This window comes from Sparus aurata, chromosome 14 (genome assembly GCF_900880675.1).
Source record: "Sparus aurata chromosome 14, fSpaAur1.1, whole genome shotgun sequence".
Taxonomy (NCBI): Eukaryota; Metazoa; Chordata; class Actinopteri; order Spariformes; family Sparidae; genus Sparus; species Sparus aurata.
The window spans coordinates 1,771,992-1,799,710 of NC_044200.1; the positions used below are offsets into that span (position 1 = coordinate 1,771,992).

The window sequence follows — 27,719 nt, forward strand, 5'->3', positions numbered from 1 at the left end:
TGTGGTTTTGGTTACAGACTTAATTCCAAAGCAACTTAAATTTGACCTCTCACATAATCACATTGGGGGCATCAGGTAGATACACATACATTGATCAGCTAAAACATTAAAACCACTGATGGGTAATGAGAATTAAACTGATCATCTCATTACAATCAGATGTTCTCCTGGAAACCTTCCTGAGTCCTAGCACTCATGAGGATGATATTTTGAGATGTACCACACACTGAAACATTGTTACACATTGTGTACACTCATTCATGAAAGGGACACTCCCCTTTGGCCTGACCTCCTCCAGTGTGACCTCCCACATTGAAAAAACTGCTTAGAAATGGAATGACTAAAACAACAGAGGCCAAGGCGTCACCCTCCCCTCCAAACTCTTTAGAACCCAGTCCGATCAAGCATCCGTAGGAAGCACTGAGACAACCCAAAAGCCACAGAGGCCGCATCCAGTAACTTCCAATTCTCAAAACACCTGCAGCCAACATTCCAGTGCCAGACACCACAGGACACCCCCAGAGGTCTATTGTCCATGCCTTGATGGGTCAGAGTTGTTATATAGTCACAAGTGGAACTACCTGTGTGTGTTCAAGGGTGTAGCTGATCAATGGATTTTACTAAAAAATAATTTAAAGTGTCTCATATGATGTTCTACCAAAACCTGATTTTAAACTCACCTCTTGATTATTTTCTGGTACAGTAGCTTCTCCCCAAAGCCTCCCCAAAGTACAGCATCTAACAGTGACTATCTTATAACTGATGCTGAAGCAAAATGAAGTGTACCAGGGCCTGCAGGAGGCACACAGGGCACACATACCCACTGTCTGACATACAGTACATTTAGTCTTTATGTGGAAGGTTCACTCCCCTAATGATAGTGTTCTATATTCATGTTGCCACATGTTCGGACATTTTAACAAAGTGTTATCAAGAACATAAATTCAATTATGGTCAGCTAACACAATTTGCAGATTTTTTTAAAGACTATGTCTGAATGTCCTGTAATTTAAATGTTATATATATTTTATTTTTTGCTGATTGCGCACTACAAACAATATAAGTTGAAAAAAATAAACTGTTCATATAATGTAGGATATATGTAGGCAGGAAAAATAAAATAATCCTGCGTCAGCATCAACACCCTAGAGAGAATACTATAAGCCTGTCATCCCTTTGTGTTTTTCATAGAGACATATCATCACTATTGGAACTGCAGTGGTTGCTATAAATATAAAGGACGGGTAATATATTCATACCAATGTGAAGATAATTGTAATCATCTCAAACCTTTCTCTAGCTGAATTAATTTAAAACAGAAATCAGTTTATGTGTCGCCTGTGTCAGTACAAATTAATTCCTTATGTAAACTTAATTTAAGCCAGCAGCTGTTTGTCTCTCAGTAGGCCCTGATACCAGCAGAACAATGCTATCACCTCTTAAAAGACAGAAGAAATCAGGTAAGATTCATAGTGGAATTAATCTCACCTAATATTGACATAGTTATTTTTAAATGGCTGAATTAGTAATTGTTGACCATATAAACTGTACTTGCATGTATCACACAAGAGTTTTGTTATACAACAAAAGACTTAAGTTATATGTGCAAACATTTGATTCTGCTTTGTTGAATGATGATCATCATCAACATTCAACAAAGCAGAATTACATTTGTTTTAATTAAAGAGGTTCTGATGTTCAAAGCTTACAGCATTAGGAAACATTACAGGCAAGTTTAGTTCAGTGTTATTGGTATTAATTGATTAATTGTTTGATAATTTGACCTGTTATATATAAGACCTCTTTTTAAAATCATAGAGTGATCAGTTATAATCTTAAGATTTAATGAGACTACCATTTGGTGTATAGGCTACTCCTTTAATGCAACCTGACAATACTATGGCTGCTAACTAAACTAGCTGTAATGCCTGATTAGAGAACAAACCATACTCGAACTGCAAATAATAATAATAATAATAACAATAAGGATTTTAACTTATATTTCTGTTCATAAAAAAGAGATACCCTATATTCCAACTAATGTACAGGTAAGTGAATTCTATTCCAGAAAACAAATATAATTCAGTGCAAGTACAAATCATACTCAATTCCCAGAAACGATGTGAAGAAGGTTAGTCAGTTCCTTTCAGTAAAAAATTTTGAAGCAGCAGAGTTCCTTCTGTTGGGGATACATAGTATATTTGACTTCTAACAAAAATTAATTGATATCTAAATACAAACGCCAAATAAAAAAGAAATGTAAAAGCAGCAAAATACTGTATATGAATGTGAAATATCTTGTAAGCCAGTCAATCTGATCATAGTAATTGGTGGTGAACCTACTTTAATTATTAATGGGATAATATTGTGATAACAATTATTTTGTCAGGATAATAGTGACATTAACTTTTCCCATCAGTCAATGCGTAATATCCATAGAGCCTGAGAAAAAGTTAACTTTCTTCATTATTTGTAACGACTCCTTGCATCTTGGAACAATGCAAGGAGTCAATGGAACATCCAGTTTGCTTATGAAATAGGGACGAGCCTGCTAAGATCTTCATTACTGCTATTGTAAATTTAAATTGGTGACTGTGTCATCTATTGGTTGTGACTCTTTCAAGAATAATTCACGATGCTGATGTGCTCCATAGACCTGTACAAATTCACAAAGGTTGGTCAAAGTTCCTCTGAGTAAATGTTTGTTGTTGTACTTCATCAGAATTGCCTGTGTTGTTAATTACTGGTTATGCTATTTTATGCTCATAACAACAGCTAGACAGTTTCACTAAAAACCCTCATAGATTCCACTGATTAATTGAATACAATTTCTGTCATATTTCAAAGTAGGCCTTTTCAAGAAATATCTAAGTTCAACATGTATATTACAAATTAAAATCTTGACCGTAACGCTACACACCCCATGTCACTGCAAGTTTCAATCAGCACTACTGAACCTTAAAATAAGGTGCCATTACAACGTATTCCAACGTAATAACAGGATTTCAAAAGCTAACAAATGGAAACAGTATAAAAAGAAAATCATGGAAATGGGTCAAATGAGACTCTCAAGACCTTTGTATTGACGTTTTCTGAATGAACCAAAAACAATAATGAAAAAACAACTAACAATATTCACAAATACAACTAATCAAAACATTTTAAACAAATACAATAACAATTTATTTGTCAAGTGTGTTTAATTGGTCTTGGCAAATGTTAAGGCCTTAAAACAAAGTCACAGGCCAAACTCAAATAAATCATATTAGAATCATAGTAAATGTAAAGGATCTAAAAGGGGAGTTCAGCTGTAACTCCCAATGTTAATTTCAGTGAACTGACTCCATACACACTGTAAACAGACTGTGTGATGTGGATAGAACACACTGTTTGTTGAAGGACACACAGATGCAGTAAAGATGTCAGCTGTCTTTCTTACCTTAGGTAGTCTCTCCGGCACAGGATGAGGTTTGCTTTGGTGTAGAGTGTGGAGCCCACCTCGCCCAACCTGCAGTCACAGCAGGCGCACTTGAGGCAGTCCTCGTGCCAGTACTTATCGAGGGCCTTTAGCAGGTAACGGTCCTTGATCTTCCGGTTGCAGCCGGCACAGCCTTTTGGCTTGGTGTCCGGCTGAACGGAGAGCATTTGTATACCTGAGGGAAGCACAGAAAGGGGCTTCAAACACTCATCGACCACCAATGTTCTCAGAGTGAAAAACACAGTAAGTCAAGATAAGGCTAAATGATCAAGTAAGGAACATGATGCAATTAAAGTATAATTCAAAGACATTTTTAATTTTCTAAAGCGTTGTTTAGTTGATTTGAGCATTCATGGGCTATTACAGTTCTACATCTAATTGTCAAAAAACACAGATTTTAGTAAGCAACTAACATTTGAAAATAAAATTATCTTTTTTCACTCAAATTGTATTCCTGTATACAGATTAAAATCCTAAACTGTGGTTCTAAAACCATGTTTCATAAAGGGCCTAGATTATACACAACTCCACACTAAAATAATTTTCAAGGAGGTTTTGAGTGTGTTGTGTGTCCATAGTGGAAAAAGGGGCAATGTCAGGTTTGTTGCAGACCAAACAAGGAGCTGCAAAATATATAACAGATTTGCAAGTGGGACAGTTACGGGAAGACCCAAGACAATAAACAAAATAGTTACTACTAGGAATTTTTTATTTTGTTTTTCTGGGAACCCCTGTAGACAGCAAAGTAAACTTTGTATGGGTACCATACCAACAGACCACAGAACAGCTGCTTTCCTCAGGTTGTGGGACTCCTTAAGTCATTCACAGCACTTCACATAAAACAATAATTTCATTTTATGAATTATCCAACCTGTTTAAGTCAGAATCCAACCCTGTGTGATGCATAAAGAATAACTATGGAGCTGTACAGAAATATCCCATCTAACCATTTGCTTATGTTGGGGATATAAAGGCATTAGTATTAAATTAAGACTCTGATTCCATTAAATGTCTTCACTATGTGTGGAGAACAGTTTTGAGGAGACTCCTGCATTGATCTGGCTTATCAGAAATATACTATATACTGATGTGGGAGGGTTATTAAAGACAAAAATTGACATTCAAAGTAATGCTATTGAAAATAATACTAATAAATACAATTTAAAACATAATACATTTATAAATAATGACTTTAAGCATTATTCAAATATATTTAACACAGATGATTTAACAGCTGTGAATAAATGGGTATTAATGGTCCCAGTAGGTAGCAATTTACTGGTTGTGACAATTAAAGAGAAAGTCAGATGAAGTGAATGCGGTCTACAGTTTGGGCTCCAACCAGTAAGATCACTACAAACAGTAAAAGAAGCACTGTTTAAGTATTGTGACATCAACAAGCAGCCCACACAGACACAAAGACAGTTTCACATTTGTTCCTGGGCACTTTTTTTCACATTGACCTCCTCTATGTTTAAAGGGGCGTGGCTACAGACGAGGAGCTTTGCAGCAGCAGTATTGTTTGGCCTGAGCTGACTGTGGAGAGCCTTTGTTGGCCGACTGGGTGAGAGGAGAGGGGGGACAATGTGGCCTAGCACCAGGCTGGAATTAGTATTCTACTACCATTCCCTAAGGACAGTCACCACCCCACTACCCTTTGTGTCTCTCTGTGTCTTTGTCGCTGTCTCTCTCTCTCTCTCACACACACACACACACACACAAACAATATCAAAAAATATTCCTAAGTACAGCTTTAGCTTTGCTGTTTTGAGAAAGCCTGCTGAAACTTCATGTTTACCATTTAAATTAGACATATCAGTAGGCATTAGTTTATTGTATTAATAAGTTAATCATTTATATTTATACATTAATATTTTTCATCCTGTACCATTTCAAATTGGGAAATGCATAGTTTAGGTTAGATTTATATGTTTGTGTTTCCTATCTGGAAGCTATATAGGCTACCATTAATTTCACTACAGTAAACGAACTTGAACACATATTATATTATATATAATGTACACATTATTGTATTTGTGTGTAAATGCACTTGTATATTAATTTCTTGTTGGACAGGCTGTACGGACCACACAACACCAACTCTTACCTGATGTTCACTGGGACAGTTATAACTTTCTGTAAGTTGTAATTTGATGTTGTAAATACAGCAGTGGCTCCCATGACAGTTACGTAGCATAGCCATTATAACGTTATTGAAGTCGTAGCTCTACAATGGGCTTGGAACGTGTAAAACACTGGCACAGCTCTTTAATTTAATTTAACTCTGTCACTACACATTGAGATGTTTCCTCGCCTGCCACACAGTCAATCCAAACTATTATTTTAGTAGAAAATACTTGCAAAGACAGCAGCCTATCAAACCGGCTGCAGCGCGGCGAGAGCTTAGCACAGCTCATTTGTTCTAGTGCGTTGTGGCTGTTGATTTGTTAATTGGCTGGATTTGGAGCGCGGGGCGCACGGCTGCTCGGCCGGCTGCTCTCCGCTGCGCCTGTTCAGCGGCACTGATCCGTCCACCTCGTTAACACAACAAAGTCCCTGCTACTCATTACCAATCCAAAAGACGGAAGAGTTTCGACTCCTCTTTTAGGAGAGAAGCAATGCTGGAATTTGCCCACGTCGCTCTTCCGATTGCCCGGGGGAGTGCTGAACAAAAGCTTCATTTTCCATAACGGAAGGGAAATCACAGCTGCTCGGCGCCTAATGATAGCCTATCTGTTTTGCTTGCGCGCTGGCTCGTATACTCCCTCATTCCCACTCGCTGAGCTTCCCATGCTGCACGTCTCCGGGCACATGTATCATCATCCCAGCCCAGAGCTGATGAAGGATGATTTTGCGATGGAGCGGAGAAAAGCCTAATTTTCGAGTCCCATCTGATCGGTAACACGACGCTGACATTTCACCCTATCAGTTTAATTACTGTTGCCATGGCAGCGGAGTGCTAGTAAAGGCCACTAACGGGTTTAACACAGAGACTCAATTTGCCATGCACAAGCACATAACAGAGACTGGAGCCGTTGCACAGCGTGTCGGCTACATACCGGCTGTGTGATCACTAACACAACACCAGAGCACAGCACTTTAATTTCTTCATGAAACGTTATCAGCGATTGAAGAGACAATGGATCCGGTTAGAGCAGCAGCAGTCAAATGTAGACACGTCGTTTTCGATGCAGAGATGCTGTAAGTTGTCGTTGCAGAGCACATTAAACACACATGAAACATGCTGTTCGTATATGCCGAAGCGCAAAGTAAGCATCTTACCGAAACTTTTCTCCCTTTTCTGCATTTGTTGAACCGCTGAAGCAGCCGAAGCACCACCGTGCAACCCGGAGCCGCCTGGTCCGGAGAGCAGCTGTCTGCAAGCAGGTTGGGATCAGGCTTTGTTAGAGGGGGAACAATCCAGCACGGCGACCAGAGAGGATTGGGGAAAAAAAGGGGGGAACACCGGCAAACAAAACACAGGCGCAGGAGCTAGAGCGAGCTGTTCGCTGCCGTCAGGCGTCACACGGCGACCGGAGCTGTATGAGCAGGGAGATGCAGGCAGCGAATGACAGGACGACAAAGAGCTGCTTCCCCTCCGCGGCGCTGCGACCACCTAATCCTACCAGCCGCCTTCCACAGCGGCTCCTGCTGCACGCTGCTTCACTAATCAGCGCTTTGACGTGCGCCCGGGCATCGTGCAGATAGGCCACCAAGAGGGGGACGTTTCCCTCTATCCGCTGCCCAAATCACCATCAGAAAATTACACCTGATAATCATTAACTCTGTTTTCCCGCACGTAGACTATATAATAATGTCAAAGTCGTACAATCTGAAATATGATTTAATTGCGGCCTAGTTTGAATGATTGACAAAGACTATTGTTTCAAAATGAAAAATTCCAAAATAGATGGCTTGTCTCCACCTCACTCACCTTTCACAACAAGTTAAGCGGAAGCTTGAACTCCAGCGGCGGATTCTCCTCTCTGAACAGAAAAAGTTCACCAAACTGACATCACCCGTCGCACTGCACTGAACTTCAGTGTGGAAGAAACGAGCTCCACATGGACCAGAGCGGCCACTTTGTATGATACCCAGCTACAGGTGTCCATCCGCACGCTGTGGAACATGCAGGGAGTGTGCGGGACTCAGGCCGGTGTCCGCGTGTATCAGCGAATGAATGGCAGGAGAACGGGGGAAGTCAAGCTTTATTATCTCCAAACCCCCAATACCTCACCGGTGAGACATTACACGCCACGATAAGGTCATTTATTTATTACCAGCCGCTCCACTATAACGGAGAGCAAGCATCACGTGCGCGTCCCCGGAACGCCCACCTTTTCCAACATCCGTCAACCTTGCAGCCGCAGATGCGCGCAGACGCATGGTGCTCATTAGCCTACATAATGGAGAAAGACACACAAGTAGGTTTGTTTAGAAGTGCACACAGAACAATTTGACCGTCGTCTAATTGGAGACAGATACAATACTGCTGAAGAGACACAACGCATTCCTTCTGACACCTGACCGTCCGTTGGTCAGACAGATAGTGGCCCACACTAGAGATTACACAGATGTAAAGTTTACCTGTACAGTCACGTCTTTTTGAATCAGAGCATAGTTGTACGGAGTGAGAGCGAGATGATGTTAGGCCATACACCTAAACAGCAGCTCTAAAAAACGACATGAGAACCCACATCATGATGTGATTTAAATAACTTCAACAGTCAGACCACTGGCGTAATGTACTGGATTAGTAGGCTGTCCGATTTATTAGGAGTCCTAATTAATGAACCTTCAATGATTGGTCTGTGCACAAATAACCACAGTGTCAATAAACCACGTCCTCATATATATTTTTGGTTACCATGGTGTTTTTTCCATTCAGATCAGCGAAGAACTCATTTGAGAAAACACAAATAGAGGGAGGAAGCACATCTAATATAGACAATTATGGAGTCAGTGTCCTCCATCTCCTCTTTGTCAGGCAGACTGGGCTGATTCCCGCTTCTCCACATTCTTTATTTACATTATTTCTGTAATTATTTCCACATCAATTAGCGGCCCTGTTTGGACTGGATGAGGCCCATTCGTTAGGGCACGGCGACCCCATACCTCCACTATTGCATACACACCACACAGTGTTCCAACACACAGCCTGACAAGTGTTCGTTATTGCCTTAAATATTCGGCGGGAGGTGGCTGTTGGAGACAAAAGTCAATAGTTGGCATGCGGCTCCAGCCTAAAATGCAGCGATAATGAGATGGGTCATAAAATGCTCTATGCGCCATTATGAGTGATGAGATGCATTAAAGCTGACAGGGTATTACCTGCCAGTAATTAGGTTTTGTCATGGATTGAATTATTTCAAGGCGGCCTATCTTGGTAATCATGCAATTTGCTGCCGAGTGTCTGTAGTGTGTTAGGCTGCCACCTCTCTCTCCCAGTGCTCTTCCACCCTCCCTTCACTCACTCTTTCCGCCTGATATTCATCCTCCGAATGAATGGGAGATGGAGAGCGACGGCAGTCTAGGTTGCATGTGGAGAAGAGCCGTCACAAGGCACGGATGAAGGCTCTTCATCCAAGGGAAACCCCCTCCATCACCTCCATCTACCCTTCATAAATGCACAAACGGATAGAGAAGAAGCCTGTCATGCTTGAACCTGACCTCGACCCTCCGCATCTGTCTCATATGAAGGAAAAATATGAAGGACAAAGCGGGACCTGTAATAATACTCAACATCATTTGACCACCAGACTGTCTGCATAAATGAGGATTATGCATGTGCGGGAGAAGCCAAATATATTTAAATTTTCCTTGGCAGCAGTTTCCTGCGCTGGCTGTGTTTTGGTATTTTTGCGTAACTCGCTCGAAGGCTTACGCGCAGATGTCGGCCTGTGGGAAGCGTTAAATTCACAACATAGAAGCACACGTACCTTGATGATCAGCCAGGGATTCCTAAAACAAGTGCCTAGGGTTACTGCAGCGGTGTATTTCTTCGTTTCTCTTGAATTTGAATCAAAGTGTCCACAAGAGAACTTCAACTCCAGATTGACGAAGGAAAACTTGGCGAAAGGAGTTGGAGAACAGTTCCCTGCTCAAGTTCTCGTAATGTGAGATCACCCTAAACTCGGCTTCCCCCCCCTCCACCCTCCTCCTCGGCTCTGCGCGTCCCGGACCAGGTTCAGAGGGCGTCTCTCCCCCCCCCCCCCTTCGCTTGCTGTTTCCTCACCTTTTCCCAACCCTGTCTGTCTGTGTGTCTCTGTCTCTGGTTCTCTGGCAGGGAAAAGCGGCGGAGAGTTGAGCTTCCTCTCCTATTTAAGCCCCTCCACCAGGTCCCCAGTCAGCCGCACACTCCAGCTCATCCAAGAAGCTGACAAGCACCGTTAGGGAAGGCAGCGCATGTTGCTCTAATGGACCTCATTAAGCTCTACTTACAGATGTTCTCTTAACATAATTGATCTGCAGCGAGTTGAGAGGACGGCAACCTATTCCCCAGCCCCCAATTATGGCCCGGTAATTAGATCCCCAACCTCCAGTTCTCCACATTCACCCTTCTAACATTCCGAAATATCAAAGTATCTCCTTCTCTCAAAGCGACCACCCCCACCTCCCTCCACCACCTCACCTCCATGTCTCCTCCCTCCTCCCACCCACAAGACACTATTGACAGTCAGATCTGCTAACCTTTGTAGTGTAGCCAGACTTAGCAGTGCACTCACTCCAACTGACAGAGCTCACTCACTCCTCTATTCCTCTTTCCTCTCTCCTTGCTTTTTTCTGTCCATTGGGAGGCAGAGAAAGAGAGACAGTGAGTGGCACAGATGGAGAAAGAAAGAGGGAGGGAAAAAAGTTAGCACTTTCCATAACGGGTTGTAATGATAATATCTGTCAAGGGATCATCTTTTTTCCCATAGTCTCTTTTATCTTAAATAATTCCTCTGATGGCAACTTTTTGTGTGTGTGTGTGTGTGTGTCGGGGGGGGGGTTAGGGTTATAATGTCAATCAGTGCCACTCCCATCACCAATCTAATTAGTTAGAGTGCTAAAACAGAAAGCACTTGGGGAGATGGTAATGTCACGCTTTTGCATTTTAAAAAAGAAGGCAATTTCACACTGATGTATAAAACACTGTTTGTGATGGGGTGTAATCAGGTATAATCTGAGAAAGCTATATTGGATAAAATGTTTTCACATCTTTATGTTGTCACACATGTACAGCACATTTCATTTCATTTCATTTTCACAATCATTTTTCTGGAAATTTGGATACCTGATCCTTTGTGTGTGTTTCTCTAAGCAAGCCTGCAGCTTCTGACTGGAGGACAGATATCTTCAAGTGTGTTGGTAACACTAGCCTACATGATTAAATGAATCATTTCTATTAGCATGCACAGGTGTTGTTTTTTCCTCATAACAAGCATTGTTTGTGTATCGAAAACTCAGCCATGGAGTTCATCTGTGTGCTTGTGTGTGTGTGTGTGTGTGTGGTCACTAAGTGTGATATAAGATATAATTTAAAATTACTTCGAGGCTTAGAATTTGGAAGAGTAAGATTTAAAGTATTCAGTATGGAATTTGATAGGAACTTTAAAATTCCAGAGACTGTTCATCTGCCTCACATTTCACAACTCAACTTGGCTGCTTTTGCACATCTGATGCATGTAAGTCTAGCCATGTAGCAAATACTGTCCTGGACACATCTTTTGTAGTGGAAACTACCACAGAAGTGAACTGCTGAGAGATACATTAATGCAAAGGCATCACAACTGTGCCAGATGATGTCACAAAATTTTACCAGTGTGTAACTGAAATCACAATGAAGGAAGAGTTTAGAGATGGGTGTTGTCGAACAAGGTCATTGGAGGATGGGTATTAGTGAGTAGGGAAGAGTCCTTTCCCCCCTTGCTTGTTACATAATTTAACTGACTGTTAACTATAAATGCATTACAACTCTCTGCCCATTAGTAACACACTGCATTTTTCCCCGCAGACAGCTGGAACCAACTACTGCATACAACTAAGAAAGATTTTATGAAACTGATAAAAATGAAAACAAATTAAACACTGAGGCTTCCATTTAAGGACTTGTTACCAGTTATCAATACTTTCTCTTTTCAGTGTTTATGTTTAGCCTGTGATTTCACAAGTCAGTAGAGGGTTATTTGCACACTGGAGGACACAAAGAGCTTTCTTTTCTTGAATCCCGAGTGCACAATGCCAGTAGACGATAAAGGAAGTGGATATAGCCACTGTGACATCACCCACTGCTGTTTGAATTCATAAATTTGGGGATTTTGGCTATCAACAGCTTGTTTTTTGTTGGTGCCAAATGTAAGCAGTTATGACAACAGGGAGGTGGTGGGGAGGAGAGCGGGGTAAATCTAACCAAGAAGCAGAGGACATTATTAAGGCTGCTTTGGCCTAAAACATGTCCTGCTATATTATCTGTTATACCCCAAATGGGACCAGGTGAGGTTCGCACCCTGGCTGTCATGCAAGCTAGGACCACCACTGACTGCTTATAAGGTCTCATTGAATTCACTTTTGTGAATACAATATGTTGAGCTGGTGCCTGTGTGTAACAGTGCTTAAAATGTTTGTCAATGCAGTCAAGTGAAAGTAAAACATAATCTGTTCTGTTTAGTTTTGGATGCTGTTTTTTTTAGTCACTTAAGTGCAGTTCGATTTTTCTGTTTTACATTGTACATACATTTACAAAAATAAGTGCTTATTATCTGGGTACAACATTGTTTCATTACTCTTTATACTGCTGAATAAACATCATCATTGTATTGATTTATAAGAAAAAAGGATTGGATTTTTTAAATATTAGTTTTCTAGGGCAGACCTATTAGCATTACATCCTCATTTCAGTCTTGTGATTGTAGCACGGTGGCACAGTAGTCAGCACTGTTGTCTCACAGCAAGAAGTTTATGAGTTTCCCACTGGGGCAGGGCCTTTCTATGCAGACTTTGCATGTCTCCCCATGCTTGCATGATATTCCCCCACCATCAAAACATGAACCCTTAGGTTGATCCTCCAGCCAGTGCCCTTGATTGGATGTGGTAAATGAAGAGTTTCACTAGTTTCACTAGGTTATACATTGCAAAGATTTATCAGGCTTTTTAAGCAGAGGGAATATACATAAAAAAGGTGGACTGTTTGTGTTTTTTTCTTTCACAATGTTTCTTTTCCCATTGGGAAGACTAATAAACAGAGCACAGAAAAAAATCATGTAAATTCAGAGTCTGACAGGCCATGACATAGGGAATTTAAAAGTTTGGCCCCTTAAAGTATCTTAGAGAATGCTTCAGAACCTTTGTAATTAAAATGTGGATTTATCTTCAATCCTATTTATCAACCTGACTACAGCAGCAACCTGTGGAGCTGAGCTCTATTGTCAGGTGTTTATGTACTGTTATGTTGACTACCGACTGGAGCTGGAGGGAAATGTAATTTACTATATGAATGCAATGTTAAAGAGAGAAGAGGGAAAAAGAAAAGAGAGAATGGAAGTCTCTGGTAAGTTTCTTAATTGGTGTGTGCTTTTGCTCAGTAAGGTTAGCCTACAGCGTATGTACACTAAAGTAATGTTGGTGTTTGATGTGGATGAACACTGTAAATAATCCAAAATAAACAAACATTTTTCTTCTTGTGGTGAATAAACTGCCATACTAGATCTACCTGATCTGACTCAGGTAAAAATCTTTAAGGTTCACAGAGTTTTTGGCTCCATGGATGGGTCCAAGGAAATGTGGCAGGTAGGCCTGCACGATATGAGGAAAATGTGCAATGTGTGATAACACTGTTCAATATTGCGATGATGATATAACTTGCGATAAATAAACAAATATTGAAGTTTGCATATTATTAACTATACAGTTAATGATGGCTAACATTAGTTTTGAATTGCTCGTGTAGGTCTTTATGGTTTTATTGCAGGTGGTACCTGTGTTTGTTACACATCGTCTCTCCTGAATCCAAAATAAGTCCATATAGCAGAATGACAGAGCAGCTCAGTCACTAATTTTAGGCAGCGCATATGCACACACGGCATATTTCTCTGTGGTGTCGCTGGCTGCAGGACACACACACACATACACACAAACACACACAATACATATTTCTCCATGGTGTTGCTGGTTGCAAGCAGCACACACACACACACACACACCCGCCCGACACACAGATTTCCGACACACGCACACACACCCGTCCGACACACGGCTCTTGGACACACACACACACGCGCCCGACACAGCTCTCTGACCCCTTCATGTTGGAATTAAAAACATCCCGTAATTAATTCCCTTAACTGTTTAGTAGTGTGATCAAGGGTGCATACTTGTTCGTCCTACTATTTCCTGGTTACATACATACAAACTGACAAAATCAGTGCTGTTTCTTTTCACCACAAGGTCTTCGTCGGCCACATTTTCATGGCTTTTCTCTCCTCCCTCAGCCATCATAACCTGGCAATCACCATCAAACTGATGCCGATTAATTTTGTCAGGGTAGCTAACGGCTAGCTGGGGCTTCACCTGATTGGCCCTTGTATCTGGGGCTCCGTCTGATTGCCTAAATGTTGGCATGCTCACGGTGCATGCATGGCGCATGTAAACAAAATGAATTTTCTTATTCATCGACGATGAAAATTTGATTTATCGGGCAGCCCTAGTGGCAGGTATGGTGAATAAAGAGCAGGCTTGGCTGGCAATCAGGATGGATTGGGCCGGAGTCAGGAAGGCAGGATGTAGTAACAACGATGGACTGGCAGGGTGGAGATGACTAAGCAGGTTATTTGATGGCACATCACACTAGGAAATGCGTATTGTGCCCAAGCGCAGTATAGTTCCTTGGCCCTGGAACAGTTCGAAGAGGGGTGCTTCGGCACAGTACAGTTGCTTATGCACTAGCACAAGCAGGGGTGCAATGTGGACATGAACTATAATCATGCATTATTTGCCGCCTTGCACAGGAATGCAATGGGCCATCTGTGACCAAAACAACACAGAATAAGCCACAAAAAGTCAGTAATGTTAGTCATGTTCTCTGTGCTGTTCTCCACTGGGCTGTGACCACGCTATGAGGTGATGACGTGTGTACAAGAGGTGACCGTGCTCAGGCCCAGTTGTGGGTGAAGTAATGTGAGTGCAGTATAGGACTGGGGAGGAGGCACAATTGTCTTTTAGCACAGTACGGAGCAACTGGGCCATGTATGCGCCCTGAGGAGATCTTGATTATAGTGATGCAGTGCAGCTGGTGGTTCCTCCCTGACTCCCGTACACCTGCAGACAACTATTCATGATGAGAAAGAGAGAGAGAGACAGAGAGAAAGGGCGTGTTAGGGCACGGTGCAGCTCCAAGGCAGACAGCAGGTTACTGAGAAAAGGTAACAGATAATGTTCAAGGAGCAGATGCAACAGAGCCCTTCAACCCTAGGCAGGGTGGTCATCTATCTTCTGGGATGGGGAGGTGCAACAGTTGGAGGGGAACGGGAAGTGTATGGACACATGAAAAGTGGGATGAATCTTAAGAAAGGCAGGAAGTTTCATTCACACAGCAGTGGTATTGATGATACTTTCAATTTCAAAGGGACCAATACACTGAGGGCTAAGTTCCTTAGACTCCACTTTGAGGGGGTGGTCTTTAAAAGAGAGCCATACCTTTTGGCCTTGGTCATAGATAGGAACTAGGATATGGCAATTATTGGCTTGGAATTGAAACCTGGTTGATGACCCAAGAATAGCAGCTTAGGCCATCTTCCAAGACCAACGACAACAGGACAGGATAGCATCTGGCACAGTGCTGGAGTTGTAAGCAAAAACCTGTTTGGGAAAGGACATCAGGCTTGATATTCTTTGAACCAGAGAGGTGAGTTAATGTTAAATTGAAGGGCCACCTGACTTGCCGGGAGTCAGATGTTTGGAGGTCTGGATGTTGGAAAGGTTTCTTGGTCTGATCACACAATGAATTGAAGTGATGCACCCTCCATCCAGTGGCAATGTTCTTCCAGAGCCAGCTTAACTGCCAAACCTTCACAATTTCTGATGTCATAGTTTCTTTCTGCAGATGAGAGCTTATCAGAAAGAAAGGCACATGGATGGAGGTTTTTGTTTGAGAGAAGAAGGTAAGGAAAGCATAGCACCCATCCTGGTGTCGGAGGCATCCACTTCCACAATGGAATGAAGCTCAGAGTTTTATTGATTAAGGACTGGCACCAATGTGAAGCGACGCTTGAGCTCCAGGAATGCTGACTTGGTCTCAGGGATCCAGTGGAATGGTGCTGCCAAATGGCTGTAGTTCAAAATAAAAAGCCTGTAGACTTTGGATAATCCCGGAAACTGCTGCATCTGTTTTCTGTTTGTGGAGGCTGGCTACTCTGTGACTGAAGAGACCTTGAAGGGATCCATTTGCACTTGCAATTACATACCCCCTAAAACTAAACAGATTAAGCATGAAATTCACATTTTCTGCTTAAAAACAGCTTGTTTTCCAACAGCTGTTACAGAACTTGACGTACATGATGCTGGTGCAGAGAAGAGTTGGAGAAGATCGGAATATCGTACAGACAAACACAAAACATTCGATGATATCCCTCAACACATCATTCACAGGACGCTGGTCCAAATGGCTGAATACTCGAAGTGGCCTGAGGGAGTGTTGAACGCTCTCTTCCACTTGTCCCCCTCTCGGATGAGGACAAGATGATAGGCGTCCAGAGATCCAGTTTGGTGAAAACTGTGGCTCCATGACAATGGGCAGAACTGATGCGTGGCAGAGGATATTTATTTTTCACAGTGACATTGTAGTCCATGGAAATCAATGAAATCAGACAAAGTTACAACTTTCTTTCCAACAAATTAAAAACCAGCACCCACTGGAGATGAGGAAGGTCTAACAATACCTGCAGCCAAGGAGTCCTGCAGGTACTTCTCCATTGCTTGATGTTCAGAACAATAGAGATTATAAAACCAGCTGCTGGGAAGTGGCGCTCCAGGATTCAGGTCAATGGCACAGTTGAATAGTCAGTCGCTGGAAGACACTAGCTTGAGAAGTGATACATGAAAGGTCGGATGCACTTTGAGCAACTCAGGGAGTCTAAGGTGGGCCACCGCAGGATGTGAGACCACGGTCGATGGGGCACAGGCAGAGGTCACAACAGACCGGCGGGGGCGCAATGAGAAGCCTTGCCGTGGGTGCAGACAGAGCAAGTGGAGACAAACTCCTTAGTGACCAAGTCGATCACCAGCCACCAAAAGCGACTCGCCTGATGAAGGACAGGGTCCTCTGAAAACTGGATTGACAGGCCAGCTTCAAAGAAGGGCCCCACTGGAGTACTTGCAGCCTGGTGGAATACGGAACAAACACATGGCCCGGGGGACAGTCAGTGGGGGGAGGATGAATGCGCTGAGCTGCTAGCACGGAGCACTTCACGTCCTACCTAGCCGCCGCCACAAAACATCATGGGGAGAGAATTAGTTCTTCGGAGTCTCCTCCTCAGAGATTGAGAATTGGTGAGAGAGCGCGCCATGTTTAGTGTTTCCTTGAGCCTGGGTGGTGGGTGAGCACTAGGGCTGCACGATATATCGTTTAGGCATCATCATCGCAATGTACGTGTGCGCAATAGTCACATCGCAGAGCCTGCAATGTAGGAGGCAAATGAACTCATCTAATTTCAAGGGTACCTGACACAGCGATCAGCCAATCACATTAGTTCTTATTCAGTGTGCTGAAGCAGACCAGCCCCTTGACATGGAGTCGCTGGTAACAACATTGAAAAATGAGCAACAACAAGAGAAAATCACTGAAAATGAAGACTTGGAGCCAAAAACAAAAGCAATGTCAGTTAACTGGAATAATTTCGGCTACAAGAAGGATGATATTGATCAAACACGTGTTCTATGTCGACAGTGCCTCTCATCTGTTGCCACAACGAGAGGTAACACAACTAATTTGTTTGACCATTTATGTTCGGTACCACACAGCTCAGTACAACAAAAAGAGGTAAGATCAGTGCAGGTTAATTGTCCAAAAGATAGCAGCAGTGCAGCATAACATAAAGTACTATTCAGGTCATCTGATGAAAATTCCCCATCATTTTCATATCGCAATATGTATATCAGGGTTAAAAAAAACACAGTGTCAGTTTTTTCCAATATCGTGCAACCCTGTGTAGGGGTATAGCTTCTGTTTGGCCGGTGAATGCTGAGACAATACAGCCCCCACTCCAGTGTTGGAAGTGTCCACCTCCACCACGAACTGGAAGCTATGGTCGGGTGGAAGAGAACTGGGGGCGGAGGAGAACAGTGTCTTGAGCCAAAAGTCGCGTTCGGGTGACCACCTATATGGGACCTTGGAGGAAGTGAGTTAGGTTAGGGGGGCCGTCGCTGTAATAATGGATGAACCGTCTAGAAAAATTTGCAATGACTAGGAAGCATCTCAGGTGCTTGCAGCTCTTCGGCACCAGCCAGCCAATCACTGCCAGTAACTTCCCCACCTTCAACATGCTGATCCATTTGCAGTAGAAACTGTAAAGTTTAATGTGCACAGAAGCATCAGGGCTTGAAAGAGGCATGGTATTGTGGCTTCACATTGGGACAACATCACTTCATCACTCATTGAAGAGGCAATGTAAAGTGCCACTATGAGGGAGGGATATTAAAGCAGCAACTTGAAAAGGGATTTAAGAAGAGATAATAGGTATATTTGAGGAAAAGAAACAGAATATGTGTTGAAGCCTTTCAGTAGTGAACATGTTAAGATAGTTTAACGGGTTAAAAGTCAGTAAAGATGTGGAATTAATTAAGCATTTAATTATTTTTTATTTTTTTACTGAATACTCCTCCCCTCATCATTTTATTAGTGGCCACTAATAACTTGAAAGGCATTCACCTTTGGTTTGTCCGTTCTGGGCTACTGAAGAAACACGGCAGTACAACATGTCAGACACCCTGGAAGAGGACCCGCTCCATCTTTAGATCCTCTGAAGATATAAAAAGCTTTACATTCTTAATACCAGGTGATTACACACTAATGAAAACATATTTACGGAAATTAGATTCATTTTCTGCCAATAGATGTCTTTAAATCCCTCTAAATTCTATATACTGGACCTTTAAATGCAATGCATTTTTCTAGAAATAAAAAAGAACGTGAAGTATTTACTTTGGGCTTATTCTTTATAATATTTCAATTTCAGTGTGAAAACTGACAAAAGATATTGTTGAAATATTATAGAATTGTGTTTTGTTGACTAGATACAGACACTGTTATAGCTACCATGTTATATGTGGCACAGAATCTTATTTAGCAGAGACCTTCCCCCTTCTACTTAGTGCACTCTTCTAGTTTTCTGTGTGATCACATGACAGCTGGTTGACAAAGGTACCATAAAGTGGAAAGACGAATAACAATATAATGATATATAAATATTATGGGCAGCAACAGAAGTGCATTAAGTGCGTCAACCTGCTTTAAGCAGAAGGGTCATCATCACTACACCTTTTACAACCTTGTTTATACTCCCACAAATGTAATTTTTAGGATCCTTGAATCTGGTAGTAGCCAGATAGGTGATGCTGCATGCTATGAATTAGGATTGGCAACTGTGTTCTTGACTGTGTCCGAGTTGTGATAGGCTGTTACAGTCGGAGAGTTAACCAACATTTCCCATGATTTCTGTATTGTGGAACCTTCCAAATTGTTTGAGGTCCATAGATGAAAAATCACATGCAGATCAAGCCCAAGCGGCAGCCTTCAGGCCTGAGAAATGAAGCCATTGCTAAAGTACCAAAAACTGCAGTTCCTTGAGTGGCCACATGAGGCTGGCTTCAAAAGCAAGTCAATCCCCATAAAAGCTTATGTTAAAATGCCCAACTTAACCCTAACCCAACAAAAAACAGTGGGTTTTTTTTTGGCCTTTATGGCTTTTTTTAATTGATAGTACTGTTGAAGAGGGAGACAGGAAACAGGGTGAGAGAAAGGGGGAGTTACACGCAGCAAAGGGACCCAGGCCAGGAGTCGAACCTGGGTCCGCTGCAGCGAGGACAAAGCCTCTGCACTTGGGACGCCCGCTCTACCAACTGAGCTAAACAGCACCCCACAAAAACATTTTTAGGGTCAATATCTAATTCATCCCTTTACCCCGCAGCAGAGAAAAGAAGTGACACTTCCCAACACTGGAGACAGCTGTGGGCAAGTGAAAAGCTGATCTCAAAACATTTTTTAAGAGAAGTGTTGGGACCTCACCATGTGGTCCTAACAATAGAGAGGCCTACATGCAGGGCTGGACTGGGACAAAAAATCGGCCCTGGCATTTTTGGCTTAGACTGGCCCCTCATAATTAGCGGAGCACAACCCCCCCAAAAAAAGGAAAAAAAACCCCCAAAACATAACTTTTTAGAAATGTGCAATTAATTAATTTTCTGAATTTCCCTGATATAGCAGCTCAGTTCTGATTCTTCAGGTTAAAGGGTGCTCCCTCATTTAAAAAGCTATGACATGCATTTGTATCAGGCTAAAAAAAAGCAACTATCTCTTACAAGCATTTTGCATTGTCTTACTCTAATTCAATGTGGGCATACCGTTTACTAATAATACTGTTATACTTTTTTTAGACTTTAGTAAGCTTAAATTGCAAAGCTTTTATTTATCATTAAGCAGTTTTAAAATCTGTTTTTTAAATGGAGTTATTATAACTAAGGTTCAGGGACTTGACCACGCCACCCCTTTTCCGTCTGCTCGTGAAACACACTCAAACCCCCCTTTTCCACTTGCTCGACGCACCCGAACTCCACGTTACGTTCGCTCGACGTACTCGAACCCCCTTTTCCGTCTGCTTGTGCGACACAGTCGAACCCCCTTTTTCTGCATGTTCGCGCCACGCACTCGAACCCCAGTTCCATCCACTCGATGCAATCGAACTCTCTTTTCCATCTGTTCATGCAACGCACTCGAAACCCCTATCCTACATACATCAAGCCTTCTATCAAATCAAACAAATTTACCATTACGCTAAACGCTGCACGGTCCTCGTTAGTGAACGACACTTCGTAAACCCTCAGGAAACAGCTGTAATTATCAAACCTCTTTGGGGGCATGAACAACCCAGAAAAGCTATCCTCATCCACCCAGACAGCCTCACCGCCGCCGACATCATCAAGCCGCTCACATCATCATCATACTACACCGGATGGGGCAGTTCTAAGTAACCGCATACACTCGCTCCTCCTTCCACAACATCCATCATGAACCTCTCAACACGTTATCCTCTCGGACACTCCATCCGTTTGAAAAATGCTTTTGACCTCCTTTTCCCTTCTGTCAACATCATAACGACAACCAGCTCCATCACCAACGCCCATACGATCCCTGAAATCAGATCGTCCACCATGCCAAGTATAATCCTCCTGGCATTCATTTGGCCTCTGGCTTCGGCCTCCACTTCCACAACATCCATCATGAACCTCTCAACACGTTATCCTCTCGGACACTCTATCCGTTTGAAAAATGCTTTTGAAAGAACCTCAAATGGAGCGAGACAGACCGGTTCAGCATCTCACATCCCGTCTTCCTCTTCTGACCAAACTCGTATACAAGCCCTCACTAACCCATCCTGTCAAACGTACACAAGTCGTCGGTCGCGGTCCTCGCAAGTCTTCAACAGCTACACCCGCGGCCACCTCGCATAGTCCAGTATTACCTTGGAGCCATGCCGACCAAGACATGCGCCCATTGAGTCTCAACGTCCCGGTTCCTAGGTGGTCTATTGCGCCCCACTCAAACTCCCTCTTCATCCACTGACCTCGACCCTTCCCTTTCTTCATCTACCGACCTCGTCCCCCCCCCTTCCCATCCTTTCCAAAATCTTCTACCAATTCAATAAACTATCTTAACATTAAATTGTGGCATGGTCTTGTTAGTGAAAACATGTTTAACCACAGCATAGAGGGTTGCTACAAATTCAAACTACTATGCAGCCTTTCAACACACCTTTCACCTAAATATCTAAAACGCTATGATGTAGCATAAAATGGACACTTGCTGCTCATCCAACACTTCTCAGCCTTGATCGTTTGCTATTTTTGCTAATACCAATTAATATTGATACTAATCATCGCCATTGCTCATCATTCTCATGTAATTAGAGTTCTCAACGGGCCTGAAAATTACAACCCGAACCAGGCTTTTAAGCCCAAACCCGACGCAGCCCAACACACCAGCATGAACCTGTGGGTCCGGCCCGACCCGTTGAGAGCTCTGCATGTAATAGAGCTAACGTTACCTCCATCCCCTTAAAGTCCCTGTATTATCCTAACTAACTGATTACCGGTTGCACTACACTTTCCCGCTCACTCTGTCCCTCGGTTTCCTTGTCAACACCCTGCCCCTGCTGCTGTCTTCACCTTCAACCTGCTGTTGCTGGAGGATTGCTGTCACAGAAGACGTGGAGGCTACAGCAGTCCCTCCAGTGAACATGTCTGTGATCTTAGCAGATTTTGCAGCATCTACAGTTAGATTCTTCAATCTCTTAGCACGCAACCGGCCCCACCCCCTGTCTTTCCTTAAGTTTCTCCATGTTGCCATTCCTCACGCTCAACACTGTAAAACTAATGGGAGTTACAGGGGACTGTGCAAGGAAGAGGTGGGGCCACGTTCGTACTGATTGGTTCAGTCCACTGTCTATATTGAAGACGGACCAATGGGCCGCCCCCCTTAAATTGTGGGCCGATCTCTTGTAAAGAAAAGAAAGAAAGAAAGAAAGAAAGAAAGAAAGAAAGAAAGAAAGAAAAAATCCAACAGCATCGGCCCCTGAGGACTGTCGGCCCACTGGGAAAATGCCCACTATGCCCGATTACCAGTCCAACACTGCCTACATGTAAACCAAAGCTTAACATGTGGCCTTCACACACTAACAAAGCCTGGAAACAAAGAAAAGTATGTCAAACCCAGTGTCCAATAAGTCACACCTGGTTGCTACATCTCCCCAGGTTTGAATCTGTCTTCTCCCATTGGCTGGAAGCGCACCTGAACATACCATCAACTTCACTCTGCTGAAATAGGTCAGACTGTTTTTGAACTTGTCTATGTCTTGAAATTACACTGTGCCTTAAAACTGAACATGTCTTCTTTCAATATAATGCTTGTTTATGAATACATAAAATCTTAAAATATCCTTGCAGGATGAAATAAGGGACATTGTAGCTCTTAGAAAATGGAAATATCACTATTACTGTGTATTCAAAACAGTTATTAATAGAAATGAGAATGTCCCGTGAAAGGTTTGACATTTAGCCTACGTCATGTGTGAAGAATTTGGTAAAAAATATTACAGTATAATATCCTAAGCTGGACGAATACATTTTTATTATAGTTTGAAAATCCCCCTTTGAGATAAAATGTAAAAAACATGAAACATTTTGTGTTTTTTGATAGAAAGTTACCATGCTGAAATGGCACCGAATAGTAAGAATGACCCAGCTGGATTGGTCGCGCGCAGGTGAGGTTTGGTTAATTGGCGCGGGTCTCTGGTCCGAGTCTGTCGTGTCAGGTGTGATGCGTGTGTCTTGTTGATGGGAACATTTTGTCCTGTGTATAATTAGCTGTGTGGCGGCGTTTGTTTTGTGACAGGTGTAGTATTGGCAGGTAAGCAAGTAGCTCTATCATCATTCACAGGTTGTGATGATGGCTGGTCTAAATTGTTGCTGAGAATATTTACATGCTGTTGTTGAGCAGTAAGCTGGGGTAAATTAATAAGGTAGGGAAGACCCCATAGTTTTCTGGAAATTAGGGAAAATTGCACAAGTTGAGTCTTCCCCTGCTGTCCTTTCCTACAGTTGAGACTGACCAAGATGGCTGATTCCTTTGATTTAGACATGTTTGCTGAGGAGACAGAAGCAGTGCGTCATAAGATATTGATAAAGCTTAAAAAAGCCCAAGTATTGGAAGTAGTGAATATACTAGAACTTGAGTTGCCAGAGAATAGTACGAAGGTTCAAATGATAGAGGCCATTCTGTTGCTCTTTAACCCTGAACAGCGAAAGGAAAAAGAAAAGTTGGAACGTGAGCAGCAAAAGGAGTAAGAGAAGCAGGAACGTGAAGAGAGGATAGTGCGAGAGAAGCAGGAACGTGAAGAGAGGATGGTGCGAGAGAAGCAGGAACGAGAAGAGAGGATAGTGCGAGAAAAGTTGGAAGTTGAAAAGCTGCGCCTGCAATGTAACGAACGAGGTTGTAAGGAGAAGAAAGACTTCAATTTTGCTGATAATATTCGACTGGTGCCAAAATTTTCACCAGAAAAGGTAGAAACGTTCTTTGAAATGTTTGAGAAGGTTGCTAGGCAACGGGGTTCGGATGAAGAGCATTGGGTGGCTCTGATACAGAGGTCACTTGCTGGGAAAGCTCAAGAAGCCTTTGTTATGCTTGGCATGGATGACAGTGAGAATTATGAGTGTGTTCGGGACGCTGTTTTGAGACAGTATGCTCTAGTCCCTGAAGCTTATAGGCAGTGTTTCAGGTCTGACCGAATACAGAAGGGGCAGTCATATGCAGAGTTGGCCAGGCAGCAGGCGCTGGTGTTCGAAAGGTGGCTCAAGGCCAGTGAAGCCTATAGCTATGAGGAATTGAAAGAACTCATGCTCCTTGAGCAGTTTAAAGGCCAAAGGCCTGTCTGTCAAAGGCCATTCAGACATATTTGAGTGAGTTAGATCTTTCTTCAGTGACTAAAGCCGCTGAGGCTGCAGATCGTTATGCTCTCATTCATAAGGACATTAGGTCTGATAAACGTGAGTGGCGGGAGAGGCCAGGGCAGAGTAGGTGGTCAGGGGGCACGGAGAAGTGCCCATATGAGAAATATAGTGGCAGTTCACGGCCCCTTGTTGGAGAACCTGGAAATGATAAAGTGAGTGGTAACTGGCGCCCCCCAGTGCAGAGGTGACAGGAGAGGGGATGGCGGACGCCCTCCTTTGAAATTTCGAAATGACCGGTCATATGATAAATTTTCCCCCTTTCCCAGGGAGATCATATGTCACTATTGTAACAAACCAGGCCATCTCAAATCGCGTTGTCCACTGCTGCAAAGGAGAAGGGCAACAGTTGGGATAGATGGTCGTGAAGTATCTTGTGTGGGGGCACAGAAAGAACCTTCAGGGGGGGAAGGAGGCCGTGAGCTTGTGTGTTTGGGACTCACGCCTGCCATGCAGCCAGTGTCAGACGTAACAAGTGTTGGGCTCAAGCAGTTTGGGAAATATGTGTCAGAGGGAGCAGTCGCTGTGACAGAAGGAACAGCTGAGGCTTCTGTGACAGTGTTGAGGGACACCGCTAGTGGCATTTCAATCTTGTTAGCCGGTACCATTGATCTACCAGACACAGCTGTGATAGGGAGGTATGTCCCAGCCAAGGGTTTTGGTGGCACAGATTACCTGGCCATGCCTTTGTATCGAGTGTTTGTTAGAACTAAGCATTACATAGGATACGCCGAGGTAGGAGTGGTGCCAGAGTTGCCGGTTGCTGGGGTGCACCTACTGTTGGCTAATGATTTGGCAACTGATGAAACAGCAGTGGCTCCCTGGGTAACCCCCCATCTGTCCCCCACCCCCTGTGAGGTAACGGAAACTGTGGCTCTGGAGAAAGAATTTCCAGCAGCATTCCCGGTGTGTGTGTGGTGACTCGGTCCCGAGCAAGAGCAAATGTGGACCCCCCTGTAACTGAGGAGGACGCCCTACTGGTTGAATTAGCAGATACTATTTTTGCAAAGTGGTGTAGTGTGGAGAAAGCGCCAGAGTTGAACCAGAGGAATTTGGTGAAGGAGCAGTTACAGGACCCTACCTTAGGTCTCCTGAGAGAAACGGCGGCATCCGAGGAGGAAAGTCTGGAGATGACTGAAGGGTTTTTTCTTCGGGGAGATGTGCTCATGAGAAGGCTGGAAGACTGCATGGATCGTATTGGTAGAGCGACTGTTGTCTCAAAGTTAGATCTGCTCAAAGGGTTTTGGCAGGTGCCATTAACGCCCCGGGCCAAGGAGATCTCAGCTTTTGTGACGTCTGAAGGATTGTATTTGTGTAATGTGCTTCCATTTGGGATGAAGAACGCACCAGCCACGTTTCAGCGGCTCATGAATGGAGTGACTGATGGTATGAGTTTTGTAGTCACCTACATTGATGATGTAGTTGTGTTTAGTAATTCGTGGGAGGAGCACCTTGGCCATTTGCGGCAGTTGTTTGAGAGGTTGAAAGGGGCAGGCTTAGTCGTCAACCTACCAAAGTGTGAATTCGGTAAGGGGGAGGTGACCTACCTAGGACACCAGGTAGGGCAGGGGAAGGTCAGGCCACGCAGAGCCAAGCTGGAGGCCATTTTGGGTCTTCCTCAGCCCAAGAACCGGCGGGAGGTGTTGAGAATACTGGGAACGTGCGGGTTTTACCGTAGATTTGTGCCAAACTTTGCGGCTGTCACAGCACCTTTAACTGATCTGCTAAAGAAAACAGTGAAGTTCGTATGGACTGATGCATGTGAGAGAGCGTTTGGGGGAGTCAAGACAATCTTGGCCTGTGAACCCGTTTTGCGTGCACCGAACTTTGACATCCCCTTTAAGTTGGCTGTAGATGCGTGCAACATTGGTGTGGGTGCTGTACTTCTGCAGTGTGATGAGGCAGGACGGGATAGACCAGTGGCCTATTTCTCTAGGAAACTCAATGTACATCAGAGAGCGTACTCTACGATAGAGAAGGAGGCATTGGGTCTAGTACTTGCAGTAAAGCACTTTGAGGTGTATGTGTCCCATTCTGGGTGGGAGGTTGAGGTCTACACAGACCACAACCCATTGGTATTTCTTGCCTGTTTCCAGACAGCTAACCCGAGGGTGTTCAGGTGGGCTTTAGCCTTGCAGCCTTATAAGTCTAGTGGTGAGGCACATGGTCGGAAAAGACAACATCCTGGCGGATGATCTGTCACGCATGCCCATTGATCCAACTTGATTTGTTGTGTATTCAGAGAGTGATTGTAGTCTGTCCAGAGATTTTGGAGCTTATGTCTCGTAGGAACAGGAAGTGGATTGGTTTAGTGGGACTCTGTTGCCTCATGGAAGGGAGAGTCACTGATCGTCCTTTTGTCCTGTTAGATTTTAATGAGTTCATGTAAATATTATGGAGGTTGGGGAAGTGGTGTAAAGATGAGAAAACCCCTATAGAAATATAAAATTTAATAAAAACTCCTTCTATAAAAAGATAAAAATTGGCAAAAACGAAACGCATAGAAAACATTAGGTGCTTTATGATTTCACATGGTTTAGTTTTTCTTTTATGGGGGGAGGGATGTTATGAACTCCCCTGGGAGATGTGAAGCAGGTGAAGTGTGAGGGCTGGGTGAGGTCAAGGTAGACTGATCCACAAATACACAACACAGAAACATGTCACGAGATGGGAGGTAGCTCACTGAACCCCGTGAGTGGGTGGAGTTATGGAATCAGTATCACCTGGTCTGGGGTGAGGCGGAGGTTGAAGACAACTTCCGGGTTTTCAAGAAGGGGAGCGCGAGGTCCCCATAGAGAGAGAGACCGCGCCGGCGACACACACCCACACACCGCACTGGAGTCACACACCCAAATGAACTGAGAACCAAGTGCCGAATCGAGCGAGCTGGCCGGCTGTGGAGCTGCTGTGGTCGTGTAGCGACGGGGACGCCCTGAGTTACGGCCTCGCCGAGTCCGGTCGTGCCGGGTTGTACCGGGCCCAGAAGCGGTACGGAAGGAGCGGATAAGTGAAGCAACTCCCATGCTCAGTTAGTTACACACACCTAGACAGGTACACAAGCTCTCGTTCTGTACATACACCTGAGAGAGAGAGATAACCACAGGAGCAAGCGGGAGGTTTAAATCAGGTCAGGCATAGTTTGATAATGTAAAACAAGCAACCCATGTTTCATGCTGTACTGTTGCAGTCCCGTTTTCCCACGTGTGTTACACATGGTTTACTTGTAAGCTACAATCAAACTCATTTATTCTGTTTGTAGCCAAAAAGTGGCCCACGCTACCTGTTTCTGTTAACACTAACACACCAAAGCCTGTTCAGTTTAAATGACTAATTGCATGTGTTTGAAATGACTGTTTTATTATTCATAGTGTACTACAAGAAGACAAAACTGTACTGCTATTGAGATGTGTATGCCTTAATGTTTGTACATGCTTATTGCAGAAGATTTTAGCTGTGAACCTAAACAATGATATGAACAAGAGCAGTGCAA

The 27,719-nt window shown here is 43.5% G+C and overlaps 1 protein-coding gene and 1 long non-coding RNA gene across 7 annotated transcripts in view; one reads left to right on the top strand and one right to left on the bottom strand.

Annotated features, from left to right (window-relative positions):
* lmo3 (LIM domain only 3) overlaps nt 1-9,636 on the bottom strand; it is an 82,693-nt gene extending 73,057 nt beyond the window's left edge. The window contains exons 1-3 of one of the 6 annotated variants that reach the window (XM_030440501.1): nt 9,418-9,636; nt 6,761-6,855; nt 3,440-3,653 (exon numbers count right to left, since the gene is read on the bottom strand). In XM_030440501.1, coding sequence (XP_030296361.1) covers nt 3,440-3,653; nt 6,761-6,785 — 239 coding nt within the window. In that variant the 5' untranslated portion in view covers nt 6,786-6,855; nt 9,418-9,636. Of the gene's footprint in view, nt 1-3,439; nt 3,654-5,585; nt 6,026-6,048; nt 6,417-6,760; nt 6,856-7,412; nt 7,785-9,417 lie in introns of those variants that run through there. The other 5 variants (XM_030440500.1, XM_030440503.1, XM_030440502.1 and 2 more) reach the window with 5 other exon arrangements.
* Nucleotides 6,351-6,925, top strand: LOC115595722 (uncharacterized). The gene is made up of 2 exons (XR_003986765.1): nt 6,351-6,679; nt 6,803-6,925. It is a non-coding gene; the product is annotated as an uncharacterized LOC115595722 (long non-coding RNA).
* Nucleotides 9,637-27,719: the final 18,083 nt, after the last annotated feature.